Raw genomic sequence first — 18809 nt, forward strand, 5'->3', positions numbered from 1 at the left:
CCACGAATGACTGAAAAGCAGTGCCAATGTGGCAGGTTGAGTGTTGCTCCTCCTCCACTCAGGTGATTTCTGGTGGGCAGATTGCAGAGTGGTTTCACCTGTATAAGTGCTGCGCCTTCTCTGGCGCGCACACTGCTGCCTGGCACTCGTGGCGAGGACTCGGTGTGGCGTCTGTTAGTTGTTGGTTTGTTGTCGGTTGGTGTGGCGTGCTTCAGTCACTTGAAGGTGAGTAGGCATGACGCTACTTTCCTGCAACTTTATGATGACAAGCAGGTGCCCAGTGATCGCGAGTGTTTTTGTAACTTTCCAGCGTTGTTGGCCGTGTTGTTCGGGGGCGGCATTGTGAAGAGTGAGGGGAGTGTGGCATCCGCTCTGTACTGTTGCCGCAGCCGGTGATCAGTTTCGGGGGCGTAAAGCTCTCTTCGTTCGGGTAAGCGTGCTCTTTTGTTAACCTGCTGGTTGTGTTAGCTTTGTGCTTAGCCGTCTGCTCTCTGTCCTGCTGTAGCTGTTGGAGCCGCAGCGGTGCTTTTGCTTTTCTTCCTCCTCCTGTGCTCTGGTGAAGCTGCCCTGCATGGCTCTGTGACGTAGCCTACACCTGGCGATCCCAAACGTAAACCATCCACGGCCTCCGTTCCTGGGGCGGCCGCTCTGTCTTCGCCAGCCGCTCCGTCTTCTCCATCCACTCCGTCGTCACCGTGGTGAAGTTGGTTTGAAGTTGGATATTCGACAGATATTCGGCCATTCATTTCCTATGGGAAATTGCTTTTTGCTCAATAGCTTCCGAGTTATAGGACCCAGAGGCCCCAGACCAATTTAGACCTGTTCTACTATGTGGTACTAACAACACACACCTCACTAAAAATTAATATTTTGCACCTCCAATTTTATTTGAATTTTTTAAAAATCCCATTCATTTCCTATGGGAAATTGCTTTTTGCTCAATAGCTTCCGAGTTATAGGACCCAGAGGCCCCAGACCAATGTTGACCTGTCCTACTATGTGGTACTAACAACACACACCTCACTAAAAATTAATATTTTGCACCTCCTATTTTATTTAAATATTTTAAGAATCCCATTAATTTCCTATGGGAAATTGATTTTTGCTCAATAGCTTCCGAGTTATGGGACCCAGAGGCCCCAGACCAATTTAGACCTGTTCTACTATGTGGTACTAACACACACCTCACAAAAAATTAATATTTTGCACCTCCAATTTTATTTAAATATTTTAAGAATCCCATTCATTTCCTATGGGAAATTGCTTTTTGCTCAATAGCTTCCGAGTTATAGGACCCAGAGGCCCCAGACCAATTTAGACCTGTTCTACTATATGGTAATAACAACACACACCTCACTAAAAATAAATATTTTGCACCTCCTATTTTATATGAATTTTTTAAAAATCCCATTCATTTCCTATGGAAAACGGCTTTTTGCTCAATAGCTTCCGAGTTATGGGACCATGAGGCCCCAGACCAATTTAGACCTGTTCTACTATATGGTACTAACAACACACACCTCACTAAAAACAAATATTTTGCACTTAAACCAACACAGTCTCACTCCGAGAACGTAAAATACCGACTGTTGGCAAACGCACTTTAGCTTCGGTGACTGACGGGAAAGGTACCCTTTGCCGTCGGTCGGTGACGGGAAAGGTACCCTTCGGCGTCTTCTGCCGACGGCATGGGGGGTGCCCACTACGTCTCTAATATACGCTGTGAGCATCTTTCCTATTGGATAGTTTTTAGGATATCTTTCTGTGAAAATGGCGGACATACTTTTTATTCTGGGTGGAAAATATGATATTTTAGCATAGTTACACCATTAAAAGTGTTTATGTAAAAAAAATTTGCGAGAAATGTGCATTTTACTTTCATAATCGTCGTTCGGCGAATGTGAAGGATGTTTGGTTTGTTAAAATTGACTGTGATAATCAACCCAGTTTCACCAATATGCGTACAGATCGCACGGTTTGACACTTTCAAAATGCGTGCAGTACATACGCCAAATGACCATTTCGCGTGCATATGATACGCAAAACCCAGCATTAACTACTGTGGAGGGCGGATACGTCCATTTCGCGTGCCTATACACGAAACCCAGCATTAACTGAATGGGAAATGCAATATTTTAGGACAGATTCACCATTAAACGTGTTTCTAATGACATTTCTAGCGAGAAATGCACATTTTCCTTGAATAATCTTCAGTCAGTGAATGTGTATGATCTTCACTGACTGGTGGAGATGGGTCAGGCCTACTGAGGCCCCAGCACCCCCCCCCACACCCACCCACCAGCAACATCCACTACTAACACCGCCCCCATCCCATCCGCCCAGGACGCTTCGCTCTCCCACTGGTCCCACAGGCTTCAAACTCCAACGCGCCCCACGCTCTACGCCACTTCCTCTGCATCAAATGGCACCAGCACACGGATACACACACACACACCAACACACAAACATGAAACACAACTCTCTCTCTGTTTCTCTCTTTCCCGCCATCTCCCTCGACCCATCTCTCTCTCTCTCTCTCTCTCTCTCTCTCTCTCTCTCTCTCTCTCTCTCTCTCTCTCTCTCTCTCTCTCTCTCTCTCTCTCTCTCTCTCTCTCTCTCTCTCTCTCTATTAATCTTTATTATCTGAATGGGAAATGCAATATTTTAGGACCGATTCACCGTTAAACGTGTTTCTAATAACATTTCTAGCGAGAAATATACTTTTTACTTGCATAATCTTCAGTCAGTGATTGTGTCTGATCTTTAGTTTTATAGTTATTAGGAAGATTTTATCGGCTCGCTCGCATGTTTCAATGACGTCAGGTTGTTAGGGACGATGCTTTCGCTAAACTAGCAACTCACGTGTTTCCTGCGTTTGTGTTACCTTATGTCACTTTTAATGATATCATCTTGTTAGAAACACGTATATCTGAGAGCCAACCCAGTCGCCAAAAGCATACGTTGACAGTGTACGTTTTCGTGAACACTGGATTACGTCGCATTTCAACATAAAATAGCGTGTTATACACACACACACACACACACACACACACACACACACACACACACACACACACACACACACACACACACACACACACTGCATTTCGCTGCTAAATAAATAAATAAATACAAAGGCAGAATAAAGAATAAATTCATTCATTATCATTCAACTTCAACATGTGTTATTACAGTATAGTGATGGAGGGATGACGTATGTTGGCCAACCCGGAAGTGAGCGTTGCCCTGGGTTCCCTTGACAAAAAGCCAACGGGTTTTTCCATTTGATTTTGGATTATTGCAGAAAAATTAGCATCTTTGAAGCACTTCCTCAAAAACTGAAAAAAAATAACTGTGCTCCAAAGAAAGAAATGTAAACCAATGCATTCCGAATGGGAGTGTTTCTCCGATTTTTCCATGCTACACAGAACGAAATGTAAACCCATGCAAATAAAGACTTCATGGTCATAATCATTTAAATATCATTAATCTCCTGAGGGTGGTATTCTATTTTTTTCAACGGGGCTGCATCCAGTCACTTGACCGTCATGGTTGCTATGGTGGTTGCTATCGACCAGCCCCTCTAATCCTTACATGGCTCTAAAAACCACGCGGCAAAGGAGCTGCCGTAAACTGTGTTGTTTTTGTCGTAAACTAGGGTCCGATGGTTAAAAAATAGACAGATATTCCAAGGTATCCTTAAAAGGCAGCTTGGATGTTTTTCTTTTCTGCAGTTTAGACTTCTTCTGTAACCTATTTTTGAAAGCAAAACACCAAGCTCATTGATTTAACGAGGTTATATGCAGGTTGGATGGCTACGGTGTAGGTCTGGGAATAACTTCTATTAAGCTACTTCAGCATACGTTGACTTACACTGTCAACGTATGCTTTTGGCGACTGGGTTGGCTCTCAGATAAACGTGTTTCTAACAAGATGATATCATTAAAAGTTACATAAAGTAATGGTTTAATAACACATACGCAGGAAACACGTGAGTTGCTAGTTTAGTGAAAACAGCGTCCCAAACAACCTGACGTCGTTGAAACATGCGAGCGAGCCGATAAAATCTTCCTAATAACTATAAAACTAAAGATCAGACACAATCACTGACTGAAGATTATGCAAGTAAAAAGTATATTTCTCGATGTTATTAGAAACACGTTTAACGGTGAATCGGTCCTAAAATATTGCATTTCCCATTCAGATAATAAAGATTAATAAAGATCATACACATTCACTGACTGAAGATTATTCAAGGGAAAAGTACATTTCTCGCTAGAAATGTCATTAGAAACACGTTTAATGGTGAATCTGTCCTAAAATATTGCATTTCCCATTCAGTTAATGCTGGGTTTTGCGTATCATATGCACGCGAAATGGACGTATCCGCCCTCCACAGTAGTTAATGCTGGGTTTTGCGTATCATATGCACGCAAAATGGTAATTTGGCGTATGTACTGCACGCATTTTGAAAGTGTCAAACCGTGCGATCTGTGCGCATATTGGTGAGACTGGAAAAGCTGTCATCTTCTTAGTTATCACAGACAATTTTTAACAATAAATGTTCTGTACGGAGCTCCTTAAGGGACAATAGGGAGAACGCTCCCAGACAGAACCTTAGATGGAAGTCGTGCTTAGTGACAAATCACGACAAATACTTCCAATTGATATGCATGAGTTTGAAAATTGTGCTTTTTGACACGAACATTTAGAAAATACGTGTACCTAATCACGTTTCAATAGATTAAATAACGTGACAGTGTCACCTATTTTCGTGAGACCGGGATGCCTGTACGCCGGCCATTATCGCCCGATAATGGCCGGCGTTCTATACTACATTATCCCTTACATAACCAGCAATGACAATGGTTTTATACCCATGATTTAAACGGAATGCGAGCTGCTGGTTTCAGTAACATCATATCAACCATGTTATTATAATTATGTGGAGACGAATGAAATATTGTTCGTCATAACTATCAAACCAAACATCCTTCACGTTCGCCGAACGACGATTATGAAAGTAAAATGCACATTTCTCTTTCCCGTCAGGCACCGACGCTAAAGTGCCTTTGCCAACAGTCGGTATTTGCCGTTCTCGGAGTGAGACTCTGTTGGTTTTCCATAGGAAATGAATGGGATTTTTAAAAAATTCAAATAAAATAGGAGGTGCAAAATATTAATTTTTAGTGAGGTGTGCGTTGTTAGTACCACATAGTAGGACAGGTCAACATTGGTCTGGGGCCTCTGGGTCCTATAACTCAGAAGCTATTGAGCAAAAAGCCGTTTTCTATAGGAAATGAAAGGGATTCTTAAAATATTCAAATAAAATAGGAGGTGCAAAATATAAATTATTTGTGAGGTGTGTGTTGTTAGTATCATATAGTAGAACAGATCTAAATTGGTCTGGGGCCTCTGGGTCCCATAACTCGGAAGCTATTGAGCAAAAAGCCGTCTTCCATAGGAAATGAATGGGATTCTTAAAATATTTAAATAAAATAGGAGGAGCAAAATATTAATTTTTAGTGAGGTGTGTGTTGTTAGTACCACATAGTAGAACAGGTCTAAATTGGTCTGGGGCCTCTGGTTCCCATAACTCGGAAGCTATTGAGCAAAAAGCCGTCTTCCATAGGAAATGAATGGGATTCTTAAAATATTTAAATAAAATAGGAGGAGCAAAACATTAATTTTTAGTGAGGTGTGTGTTGTTAGTACCACATAGTAGAACAGGTCTAAATTGGTCTGGGGCCTCTGGGTCCCATAACTCGGAAGCTATTGAGCAAAAAGCCGTCTTCCATAGGAAATGAATGGGATTCTTAAAATATTTAAATAAAATAGGAGGAGCAAAATATTAATTTTTAGTGAGGTGGGTGTTGTTAGTACCACATAGTAGAACAGGTCTAAATTGGTCTGGGGCCTCTGGGTCCCATAACTCGGAAGCTATTGAGCAAAAAGCCGTCTTCCATAGGAAATGAATGGGATTCTTAAAATATTTAAATAAAATAGGAGGAGCAAAATATTAATTTTTAGTGAGGTGTGTGTTGTTAGTACCACATAGTAGAACAGGTCTAAATTGGTCTGGGGCCTCTGGGTCCCATAACTCGGAAGCTATTGAGCAAAAAGCCGTCTTCCATAGGAAATGAATGGGATTCTTAAAATATTTAAATAAAATAGGAGGAGCAAAATATTTATTTTTAGTGAGGTGTGTGTTGTTAGTACCACATAGTAGAACAGGTCTAAATTGGTCTGGGGCCTCTGGGTCCCATAACTCGGAAGCTATTGAGCAAAAAGCCGTCTTCCATAGGAAATGAATGGGATTCTTAAAATATTTAAATAAAATAGGAGGAGCAAAATATTAATTTTTAGTGAGGTGTGTGTTGTTAGTACCACATAGTAGAACAGGTCTAAATTGGTCTGGGGCCTCTGGGTTCCATAACTCGGAAGCTATTGAGCAAAAAGCCGTCTTCCATAGGAAATGAATGGGATTCTTAAAATATTAAAATAAAATAGGAGGAGCAAAATATTAATTTTTAGTGAGGTGTGTGTTGTTAGTACCACATAGTATAACAGGTCTAAATTGGTCTGGGGCCTCTGGGTCCCATAACTCGGAAGCTATTGAGCAAAAAGCCGTCTTCCATAGGAAATGAATGGGATTCTTAAAATATTTAAATAAAATAGGAGGAGCAAAACATTAATTTTTAGTGAGGTGTGTGTTGTTAGTACCACATAGTAGAACAGGTCTAAATTGGTCTGGGGCCTCTGGGTCCCATAACTCGGAAGCTATTGAGCAAAAAGCCGTCTTCCATAGGAAATGAATGGGATTCTTAAAATATTTAAATAAAATAGGAGGAGCAAAATATTAATTTTTAGTGAGGTGTGTGTTGTTAGTACCACATAGTATAACAGGTCTAAATTGGTCTGGGGCCTCTGGGTCCCATAACTCGGAAGCTATTGAGCAAAAAGCCGTCTTCCATAGGAAATGAATGGGATTCTTAAAATATTTAAATAAAATAGGAGGAGCAAAACATTAATTTTTAGTGAGGTGTGTGTTGTTAGTACCACATAGTAGAACAGGTCTAAATTGGTCTGGGGCCTCTGGGTCCCATAACTCGGAAGCTATTGAGCAAAAAGCCGTCTTCCATAGGAAATGAATGGGATTCTTAAAATATTTAAATAAAATAGGAGGAGCAAAATATTAATTTTTAGTGAGGTGTGTGTTGTTAGTACCACATAGTAGAACAGGTCTAAATTGGTCTGGGGCCTCGGGGTCCCATAACTCGGAAGCTATTGAGCAAAAAGCCGTCTTCCATAGGAAATGAATGGGATTCTTAAAATATTTAAATAAAATAGGAGGAGCAAAATATTAATTTTTAGTGAGGTGTGTGTTGTTATTACCACATAGTAGAACAGGTCTAAATTGGTCTGGGGCCTCTGGGTCCCATAACTCGGAAGCTATTGAGCAAAAAGCCGTCTTCCATAGGAAATTAATGGGATTCTTAAAATATTTAAATAAAAAAGGAGGAGCAAAATATTAATTTTTAGTGAGGTGTGTGTTGTTAGTACCACATAGTAGAACAGGTCTAAATTGGTCTGGGGCCTCTGGGTCCCATAACTCGGAAGCTATTGAGCAAAAAGCCGTCTTCCATAGGAAATGAATGGGATTCTTAAAATATTTAAATAAAATAGGAGGAGCAAAATATTTATTTTTAGTGAGGTTTGTGTTGTTAGTACCACATAGTAGAACAGGTCTAAATTGGTCTGGGGCCTCTGGGTCCCATAACTCGGAAGCTATTGAGCAAAAAGCCGTCTTCCATAGGAAATGAATGGGATTCTTAAAATATTTAAATAAAATAGGAGGAGCAAAATATTAATTTTTAGTGAGGTGTGTGTTGTTATTACCACATAGTAGAACAGGTCTAAATTGGTCTGGGGCCTCTGGGTTCCATAACTCGGAAGCTATTGAGCAAAAAGCCGTCTTCCATAGGAAATGAATGGGATTCTTAAAATATTTAAATAAAATAGGAGGAGCAAAATATAATTTTTTTGTGAGGTGTGTGTTAGTACCACATAGTAGAACAGGTCTAAATTGGTCTGGGGCCTCTGGGTCCCATAACTCGGAAGCTATTGAGCAAAAAGCCGTCTTCCATAGGAAATGAATGGGATTCTTAAAATATTTAAATAAAATAGGAGGAGCAAAATATTAATTTTTAGTGAGGTGTGTGTTGTTAGTACCACATAGTAGAACAGGTCTAAATTGGTCTGGGGCCTCTGGGTCCCATAACTCGGAAGCTATTGAGCAAAAAGCCGTCTTCCATAGGAAATTAATGGGATTCTTAAAATATTTAAATAAAATAGGAGGAGCAAAATATTAATTTTTAGTGAGGTGTGTGTTGTTAGTACCACATAGTAGAACAGGTCTAAATTGGTCTGGGGCCTCTGGGTCCTATAACTCGGAAGCTATTGAGCAAAAAGCCGTCTTCCATAGGAAATGAATGGGATTCTTAAAATATTTAAATAAAATAGGAGGAGCAAAATATTTATTTTTAGTGAGGTGTGTGTTGTTAGTACCACATAGTAGAACAGGTCTAAATTGGTCTGGGGCCTCTGGGTCCCATAACTCGGAAGCTTTTGAGCAAAAAGCCGTCTTCCATAGGAAATGAATGGGATTCTTAAAATATTTAAATAAAATAGGAGGAGCAAAATATTAATTTTTAGTGAGGTGTGTGTTGTTATTACTACATAGTAGAACAGGTCTAAATTGGTCTGGGGCCTCTGGGTCCCATAACTCGGAAGCTATTGAGCAAAAAGCCGTCTTCCATAGGAAATGAATGGGATTCTTAAAATATTTAAATAAAATAGGAGGAGCAAAATATTATTTTTTTGTGAGGTGTGTGTTGTTAGTACCACATAGTAGAACAGGTCTAAATTGGTCTGGGGCCTCTGGGTCCCATAACTCGGGAGCTATTGAGCAAAAAGTAATTTTCCATAGGAAATGAATGGCCGAATATCTGTCGAATATCCAACTTCAAACTAACTTCACCACGGTTCCGTCGTCTTCATCATCTTCGGCTGCTCCGGCACCGTTGCCTTTTTCCACACAGTCCGATGTGGCGGTTGCATTCCCACGCAGCGCTAAGTTTTCAGTCCCACCACAACTCTTATCGGTTTGGTTAATTGTCTGCTTTTCCTTTCATCTTTTTGTGTTTGTGTTCTTTAGTTTATTTTTTTTGGGTTAAATCCTACATATATTTTTGTGTTGCGTTTTGTTGACCCATTTGGGGTTAAGCATATCAATATTTTCTTATTATTTCTGATCTATTGCTTTGGGGTTCAACTGATTATTTTCTGTTTAGTTTAACATAGCTGTTGGGTTTGTGTATGTGTGTGTTTTATTATAGTCCTCTGTTTTAAATTATTGTCGTAACAACCTGAGTGTCTCGCCACAACAGTAGTGTAATTTTGTGTTTCTTTCTTGTGTTTCCAGGACAGGAGCTGGTGTAGCGGGCGGCAGGCTTTGATTTGGTTTGTAGTGGTTCTTTTGTGGTTTTGAGTTGATTTAGTCTGACCGCCTCGCTACAGCCTAGCTCTGTGCCTGTTGTATTTATTTCTACTTTGGGGTTTTGACTTGACACTTCAGTGGTTGTTGAGATCCCTGAGCTCTTTTAATTCTGCTTACCGTAGATAAATAAAATTATGTCTTTTGTAAGTCCGTCTCTCGTCCTTTATACAAAACGTGCAACGAATCTGTGTGACCTCTGGTTGGCCAAAGTACAGGGCCAAGGTTGTATTTCCTGGGGTGCAATTCCCCAGGTGGCATTGTCGAGCAACTTTCCCCCCCCCTTCTCTCCATTCCGCCAATCAAAAGGCTGATTATCGGTTAGGGTGGTTATCAATCACATGCAAACGTAGACCGTTGCGTCATCAACACGCCCACTCAACTTGTGTGAAATGCCGACATTCTACTGCTCATTCACATATAAGGTAATTAACATTTCCACCAGCTAAAATACTACCTCAGGGCAGGGGTAGTCTTTTTTCAGGATGTCCAATGTCAGGATTTGTCATTCACATATAAGGCCCGTCGGGAGAATAGCGGTTTAATATCGGTGTAGTGGCTAACAAGATGTTTTTCGACTGGTCCCATTAACACAGCTTGTGATAGGCTATCTTTCTCACCACTTCCGAGGTGTACCGGTGCCTTGTTATCTTGACTCGAAAACCAAGAGACGTTTATTGATCGGGTTAATGATTTATTTTGTTCAGCAATCAAACAGTAAAAAGTACGATAAACTGTGGTTCTAAGTGTTTGTGTTTCTGGTTTTGTTGTCGTCAACGATGGTATGCGCAAGCACCGGACACTCCTTCTCCTGGTTTGGCACACCTTTATGCTCCCCTTGACCTATAGGGCGGCATACACACTCACGTGACCACACACTGTTCCAACTAAAAATAAATCAATACAAATTAAACGTCCAATACCTATTGCTTCCAATATGTGAAACCAAACCAATACGAAGTATGAACAAAACATATATATGGCTCCTAGAAGCGGGCTGTAAGTCTATGCGTTTATTCCTTTTTCCGATTCAAAACCAAATCAGAAAAAAACAAAAAACGACTCTGTTAATTGTTTTTTCTGATTTTGTTTTAAATCGGTAAACCATAAATGCGTGTATGGTTAAAACCAACCATACACGGATTCACGTCCATTGTTTACTTCGGTGTTAAAAATGCCGGTCTTCGTTGGTCTTCCTGTTTATGAAGGTAAGGATAAACTCGCCCCCAGCCCCCGGCGTAAAAGCGGTTCTAGTTCTGGCCCAGCTCAATCCTGGGGCTGGAGTTGACCCGGTTTTTAGAGGCCGGAGCTGGTTCTCTGGCGGTGTGAAACCAAAACACTGGCCCTAGCTCCGAACTAGCCCGGAACCGGCTCCAATTTTGCGGCGGTGTGAAAGGCCCATAGGAGACACCACCCAGATATAGTCAGTTGGGAACCAGTGGCGGCTGGTGATCAAAAATGTTGGTGGGGACAGTAATAGACAGGGGGTCTGGGGTCTGGGGGTCTGGGGTTCCCTCCCCCCATAATTTTTTTTTAATTTAATAGATTTGATTTCCTATATTCTGGTGAATTTTGGGGATGGCCACTACCTATTTACCTACTATTCATTCAGACTCATAGCCTACATCCTGACTTGCAGGGCCTGGACTAGCTTACACTGCATATACAGATTCATGGCCATTCCAACAGCCATTGCTATTTGACCCATCGTTGTTATTCTGATATTGAGACAAATCATGATTACTGTCCTATAGTGTCATTTTTTGTGAGTCTCAATGTCTATTTCAATGCAGTTAGAAATATGGGACAGTTGCTTCATTTTGTTTATATGCTACAGGCCGAAAGACTAAATTAATATGTAACTTACTTGCTCCTTTTAAGTATAACATTGCTTGGGGTTGTCCAATTCCTCTACTGAAAAGGGTGGAGATTGCTAACAACTCTCTGCTAGTTAGCGATCTATCTCTTCTCTACAGGTAGTTGTGTTGCGCGAATGCTGCTGAGGAAGGTAGCCTATTTGATTGATTCGCTGAATTTAGTTAGCGAGCTTACATTGACTTCAACGTGGCCGGCCCCCCTGACTTGGAGGAGGGCTTTATTTCGAATGACCAATAACTAGCCCAGCCCAAATCATTGACGTTCAGACGCATTTAAATGGTTGCTGGCAGTGACAAGTATATCACACAATTAAATGAGGATAAACGCTATGTATTTCTGTTGATTTATTTCGCATTGATGAAAGTTGGTTAATAGTTGGCAGATATAATCAAGTGAATATTTCACGGAGGGGCGGCGCCCTAGCACCCTCCATTGACCCACCGCCACTGTTGGGAACACCACCCAAACCTACTTAGAACCAGTAAGTAATATCAGAGGCCATCCTGAAAAAAATAGGATTCTTAAGTAATGATCACATAATTTTTTTATTGTTTGGACTCCCTTTCTAATGTTTTTATCAGTCTATTTGGTTCATGAAGTGTTGTTCTTTGTCTCCGGAAAGAGAGAAGTGTCTTCACGTCACGCTTAAAGCCTGATTTCCACCGGGGACGTAAGCGCCGCGGAACGGCTGCGCCGCGGTCACTGCTGCTGATCGCTGCCACACTAATCAATGAAACCCTTTCCAACGGGCGTGCCACGCTGCAGCGCTATCATTCCGTACCCCTTCTATTTTTGACGCGACAGAGTATCCCGTCAATTTTCTAAATAAAACACAATACTCAGCTCATGTAGCCTATCACAACTTCACATCAACATTACGTCATGACCGGTGGCACCAGGTCACCCTAACCCTAACCCTAACCCTCAATCAATCAAAGTGTCTCAGAGGGTCGGTAACATGGACGACGAGAGACGGTAACATTGTCGAAGTGGGTCAACATAAAATAATTTATGAAATAAATCATCCTTTTTATAAGGACAATGTCAGAAAGGACAAAGCCTGGCATTTTATTGCAGTCGTTTTGGGAGTGGAAGGTGAGTACATTAGGTTTAGGATAATCGCGTGATCTCGCGTGAATACGGCTGGCTAGCAAGGCAGCGCTACGCTGCCGTAACGCACCCGTTGGAAATTGACGCAGGGCAGAGTTCGCAGCCGTTCCGCGGTACGTACGTCCCCGGTGGAAATCAGGCTTCCTGAACTAGACTCATGGTGTGTTCCTCAATCCTCGGACGCCAGATTTCCGAGTCAAAAGTCGAAGATCTCCCAGCTTTCTTGAGGCATTTCTCTGAGGCACGCCCCCTTTTTGTCTTCATCTTTCGGAATTCTGAGAGTACACCGAGAGCAGTGATGACGCTCTCAAAAGAATGTTTGCGCCGGTTAAGAGAATTATTTTCTTTGTATTTGTACCACGTTGGTCATTTTTAATGTTGATTTTAAATGCTTTTACACACTTGATGACATTGCTACTTTATTCCGGTCACCAATTTATACATTGCATGGTCCTGTTGTGTGTGTATTACAATGTAAAGTTGTGTTGTTTATTTTCGAGCTGGTTTGCTAAAAAGGTTAATGTAGCCTAACAATAAACAACGATTTGTCAATTTCATGCAATAATCGCAAATTCGAACGGGAACGCTATAAATTCTCCGAGACGTAAAATGACGTAAAATGTGCAACTCGGAAGGCTGGCGTCCGAGGTTTCAGGAACGTACCATCAAACACACACACACACACACACACACACACACACACACACACACACACACACACACACACACACACACACACACACACACACACACCTTGTCAAGAGGAAACCACCACTCTGACTGCTGCAGAGATCAAACGCCTCACTCTATTTATACTCGTTGAACAAATAAATGTTGTGACCAGTGGCGGCTGGTGAATTTAATAGGGAGGGCAGAAAGTTTGTAAACCAAACCCCTGTAGGGGGGTCTGGGGCCCTCCTCCCCCCGAAGATTTTTTTGTGTTTTTCATATAAAAACAAAGCATTCTGGTGCATTCTGACAAAATAATAAAGGCAAAATAGAACATTTCCTTACAAAGACGAATGGAGCCGGGGAACTGAGTTTTTACTTAATTTATTTGCCTTGTAGAATTCAGCAAGATTAAAGGTGCAAATACATCAATAATAATTGGGAATTACCGGCATACACAAGTTAACATTCTCTCTCTGTCTATCTGTATGTCTGTTTGTGAGAGAGTGAGAGTGAGAGAATGTGATTCTAAAAGTGGTGAGTGTGTTACGGACAATCTATTGTGTTCACTCATAAATCTATCTACAGTTAAGTATGCATTTAGACAAATACGATCAAATATCAATATAATATGTGCAACCTTTTATGTGTGGTTGTTCAAGACACACTGAAGGCATGATGCCACCATAGGTTTGCAGAGAACTATATACAATATGCACACTGAAGGCATGATGCATAGGTTTGCAGAGAACTATTTACGATATGCACACTGAAGGCATGATGCCACGATAGGTTTGCAGAGAACTATATACAACATACACACTGAAGGCATGATGCCACCATAGGTTTGCAGAGAACTATATACAATATATTTCATTTACAATTTTTCTGAATTGGATCGTCGACTAAAAGGAACTTCTTTGAGAGACGAAACGGAATTGCGCACATTTGCAGCCATGTTGAAATCAGCAAGTGACTTGATTGAAGATATCCCTTCGCTCTCTTTGCTCAGTTACGTATGACGCAAGCACGTTAGGGCGAGTCCCAAATCCCCATTGAAAATGCATTGAAGGCTCAATTTCCGAAAAAAGTTTTAACATTAGAGTCCACGGAGAAGGCTTGGGCTGTACTTTCATCTACCTGCTTTTCAGGGAGTCCGCTCTCAACAATCTATTTGTTACTTCCGTCCCGGCCACTTGGGACCGGTAACACGTGCATAATACAATTCCTCTCCTTTTGCTTCATAGATATCATAGCGAACCTTTACCAAATAAAGTGAGTTACAGTTAAAGTTAAAGTTAAAATTACACTTATCTCTTCACATTCATCCTCTCTCTCTCTCTCTCTCTCTCTCTCTCTCTCTCTCTCTCTCTCTCTCTCTCTCTCTCTCTCTTGTGAATTCAAAGTTTGATTTACCACACTGCTCAGAAAAGATGAAGAGTGACACAGACACATTTCACAATATTACATCATAGTAAACCAATAAATAAAGATAATATAAACTTCAATAAACTAGACCTATCTATTCTTTGATGGAAATGTGTTCTGCCCCACAGTATGAAGTTATAAAAGTAAAAATGAAAGAGAAGAAAAGGAGATTAAATGTTGGGATTCAAAGTGGATTTAGAGAGAGATTGAGTTCACGGCTGCTCAGTGAGAAATGAGGAGGAACATTTTAACACGAAGATACAGCACTATGACAGGCGGGCCCGAAAGCCAATCACAGCCACACAATATCTCTCTCTCTCTCTCTCTCTCTCTCTCTCTCTCTCTCTCTCTCTCTCTCTCTCTCTCTCTTTCTGTTGGCACTTATAAGTGGAATAAGTGTCCTGATTATAGAGAGATGACCCAGTCGGGGCCGGAGTAACACCGAATTCTGCGACTCATCGAAAAGGGTTAAAAAATAATGTATGTTAGTGTCAAGAAAACCCACCGGTGGGGGGAGATCTTTAACAATTATTTGCCAAAGGCGAATTGTATAGTACTATTATAATACTGTTCCCTACTTTTCACGGAGCTTGAGGTGAATAATTGCTTTAGTATATACTACACGTGAACACTCCAAAAATAAACAAGACAACACTTTTTGCCGGGATTTATTTGTTTTTATTAGTGGTTTATTCGTTTTTATTAGCGTGACGAGACGACCGTCACGCAATAAAAAGTTTAAGATCTCGATCATTGAATATTGCCCAATATCCCGAGAAAGCGAACAAATCAAATTGAGCCATCTTAGGAGGTTTAAGTGTAGCACATACTAATATGTTTTATTTATATTTTTGTTATAATGCACACGTGCATGTAGCAGAAAATGTGCATCAGCGCCCCCTGGGGTCACACTTTTCGGTGGGTCGCAGAATTCGGTGTAACACCGGCAATACACTCAGACTTAACGCCTTAGCATTTAAGCTGCAGTGACTACAGGGGGAAATATATCATGCTTTATTCACAACAATACTGTCCGAGGCATATCATCATTGTAGTATGGTTTTGATAATTATTGGTTCCATTAATTTATCGAACACAAATAGATCGAAGAATGATTCCAATAGATTATTCGGAAACAATCTGAAAGGAGTATGTCTCATTACTCCAGACCAATATGTGGGGCTGGTGAACACCACCTCCGTTTACTTGCTCCCAGAGCGCTATAAATAGTGTTGCCAGATTGGGCCAAATTACTCGTTGCAGCCAGAGTTGCCAGATTGGGCAGGAAATCTGGCCCAATCTGAGTAGGGTCCGACTGCGTCCTGCGTCCTCCTGCCAAGACACGCCCCGTGTAGAAATACACGCCCCTCGTGTGAAATACACGCCCCTCGTGTAACGAGGTGTAACGAACTGGTCAACAGCAGTTAGATAGCAGAAAGATGATTGCCTCGATTGATTTGGTAAGTGGACTGCATTATCAGTCAGAGATCGTATACTGTCATTGTTCTTGGTGTAGTTCTACTTTAAATTTTCATGTACACTCACAGCGTAATAATGTGTCGTCAATCCAACCACAAATTGGCTGCGTTTTTGGGATGTCTCTGCTAACTTTTCCTTTATGTTGATATTGCTTAAGCTTAACAGTTGTTGCTTTTCATGTTACCTATTTAATTGTTAAGTACCGCGTTTGATGCCGTGTTGGTTTTGTCGCAATATACTCTCACTGGTTTGTATTGATTTGATTATCATCATTTCGCCGTGTTACCGATTTGAAGTTGTCATCCCATGGCTATGTGGTTAGCCGCTAACAAGTAGGAGCGGGAAAGGATCTGCACACTGCTTGCAAAGGACTTAATTAGATCAAAGATGCCTGAGGAAGATCTGTCTGTTTGTGTGAGCCATGTTACAGCATCTATGTCACACCTGCGCTTACATTGTATACACTTGCATTTATCTATAGGGTTGGTTTAGTTAATTACACATTGGATGCCTAAGAGCTGACTTAAACTGTAAATCTGGTTGAATTGTTTGTGCAGCAGAAATTACTTTTTGTCTTTTCAGATCCATCCAACTGTCTGCAAACATGGATCTCTGATGCAGCCAGTGCGGTTGGGAGATTCTTACGGGTGCCAAGTTTGCAGAAAATTTTGCGATTACCCAGCCATGGTTGCACATGTTCAAACACATGACAAAGCAGCCATATCTCACAATGGTAATTGAAAGTTTAATGCATGTCACTAATGTTTTATATTCTCTATGTTCTTTATGCTTTTATCAAACTCATAACATATCAATTAGCTTGTGATGAAGTGAACAAGGAATACTAACAGTTAATATTTTCTAATTTACTTTTCTGTTCCTTTTTGGAAGGCTACAAAATCTATAGGTGCCAACACAACTGTGCCAACACAAGATCTCCACACTACCACTGTGTGTGCTCAACCATTACTGGCAAAAAAACTTCATGCATAAAGCACCTGCAGACCTGCCCTGGCATGAGGACACCACCTCCATCTCAAGGCCTCAGCACGCCGAGCCCAATGCCAGCCACGCACCCGCCACCTCCATCTCAAGGCCTCAGCACGCCAAGCCCAATGCCAGCCACACACCCGCCACCTCCATCTCAAGGCCTCAGCCCGCCGAGCCCAATGCCAGCCACGCACCCGCCACCTCCATCCAAAATAAAACGTGTGCCGAGGACCACTTGTTGCTTTTGCAACTTAGTTCTGAACAAGAAGAACATCAAACTGCACATAAGAAGGCGGCACTCCTCTAGGGCACCTGACATAAATCAGGAAAGGCATCTTGCCTCTGTGTGTGTGGACCACCTGAAAGGAATTTTTGTGGTAAGGAGAAGCTTCACTGGACCAGCGAACCCAGTCCATGTACAAAGATGCACATGGGGAGTGGAGCATCATGTGGTCTGTGAATTGGAGGAGTGCAAAAGGGCGTTGCAGTTTGCAGCGAGAAGTGGGATTGCAGGTTTCCAGTGCGTCCATTTAAAATCTGTCACGTACTGCCCAGTGTCACAGTCCAACGACACGGTTCTGGAGGAAAATGTGCTAAATGACATGGTGGGGAAAAAATGGTTTTCCTCCAGCACGAAGAGAACCTGTCTGGAGAGACAAGCTGTAGCTCGTGCTTCCTCATCCCCTCTGAGCACAGTTGTGCAAATGGACAATGACCCTAAAATATACCTGTCCGTCCATGAGCCGAGAACAACTTACTTCTCCAGGTTGGGCAGAGTCTTGGTATGCTATGACCCACATAAAAACACGTGGCACTGCCCATGTTCCACACCCAGGATGCCATGCCCGCACAAGGCAATTGGTAAGTGGCACTTAAACCAAAGTCATCCAAGCCTTTTCCAGGGAATTCGAGTAGGGTCCGACTGCGTCCTGCAAGACGGGGGCGTGTATTTTGAGGAGGCGTGTATTGTAAGGAGGGCGTGTATTTAGTCGGCCCTGATTGGTCTGATTCACGACGGCGTCTGGCGTCACACATAGCCTCGTGCAGAGCCATAATCTATTCTATTTGACATTTGCGGATCTCTTCTCTTGTCGAACCTAGAGAAGACCACGCCCGACCTGTTTGTATTGATTTGATTATCATCATTTCGCCGTGTTACCGATTTGAAGTTGTCATCCCATGGCTATGTGGTTAGCCGCTAACTAGTAGGAGCAGGAAAGGATCTGCACACTGCTTGCAAAGGACTTAATTAGATCAAAGATGCCTGAGGAAGATCTGTCTGTTTGTGTGAGTCATGTTACAGCATCTATGTCACACCTGCGCTTACATTGTATACACTTAATTTTGTACATTTTTTTGTGTTAACTTATACCTGCCAATGCCTCTTGTGTTTCCCATTTTTAATAATAATTTTATCCCTTAATGTTATTGCACATATTTTGTCTTTACTTTTTTATTTACTTTAAATGCTTTGTGTAATGACCTTCCCTTTCTCTATAATAAAAAAATGTAGCCTACCCTTATGGCCTGAGTCATGTTTCCCTTACTAAGAATTCCCTATCGTATGCATAAGTATTGTCTGTAAACAATACAAGTGGAATAGGGGCGAAAATGTACAATTCTAAGGCTTGTATCCTTTATTGAAACCCCATTTTGTGTACCTATGGTGTGGCAGGCTGTGTAGCTGTATGGCAAAGAT

The 18809-nt window shown here is 41.5% G+C and overlaps 2 protein-coding genes across 2 annotated transcripts in view; one reads left to right on the forward strand and one right to left on the reverse strand.

Annotated features, from left to right (window-relative positions):
• Positions 1-18809, reverse strand: part of LOC132460732 (transcription factor 15-like) — a 271512-nt gene that overhangs the window by 231110 nt on the left and 21593 nt on the right. The window lies entirely within an intron of this gene.
• LOC132461171 (uncharacterized) lies at positions 16050-18099 on the forward strand. Its single transcript, XM_060056215.1, has 3 exons — positions 16050-16101; positions 16703-16853; positions 17012-18099. Exons 1-3 carry the CDS (start codon positions 16081-16083, stop codon positions 18097-18099), a joined length of 1260 nt encoding a protein of 419 aa, XP_059912198.1. The 5' UTR covers positions 16050-16080.

The sequence above is a fragment of the Gadus macrocephalus genome, chromosome 7 (genome assembly GCF_031168955.1).
Source record: "Gadus macrocephalus chromosome 7, ASM3116895v1".
Lineage (NCBI taxonomy): Eukaryota > Metazoa > Chordata > Actinopteri > Gadiformes > Gadidae > Gadus > Gadus macrocephalus.

Excerpts from the sequence above, each read along its gene's own strand:
- LOC132461171 (XM_060056215.1), top strand. The coding sequence starts at position 16,081 with ATGATTGCCTCGATTGATTTG. Across the intron at positions 16,102-16,702 it reads TGATTGCCTCGATTGATTTG|ATCCATCCAACTGTCTGCAA; the intron begins GTAAGTGGACTG and ends TTGTCTTTTCAG. Across the intron at positions 16,854-17,011 it reads AGCAGCCATATCTCACAATG|GCTACAAAATCTATAGGTGC; the intron begins GTAATTGAAAGT and ends CCTTTTTGGAAG.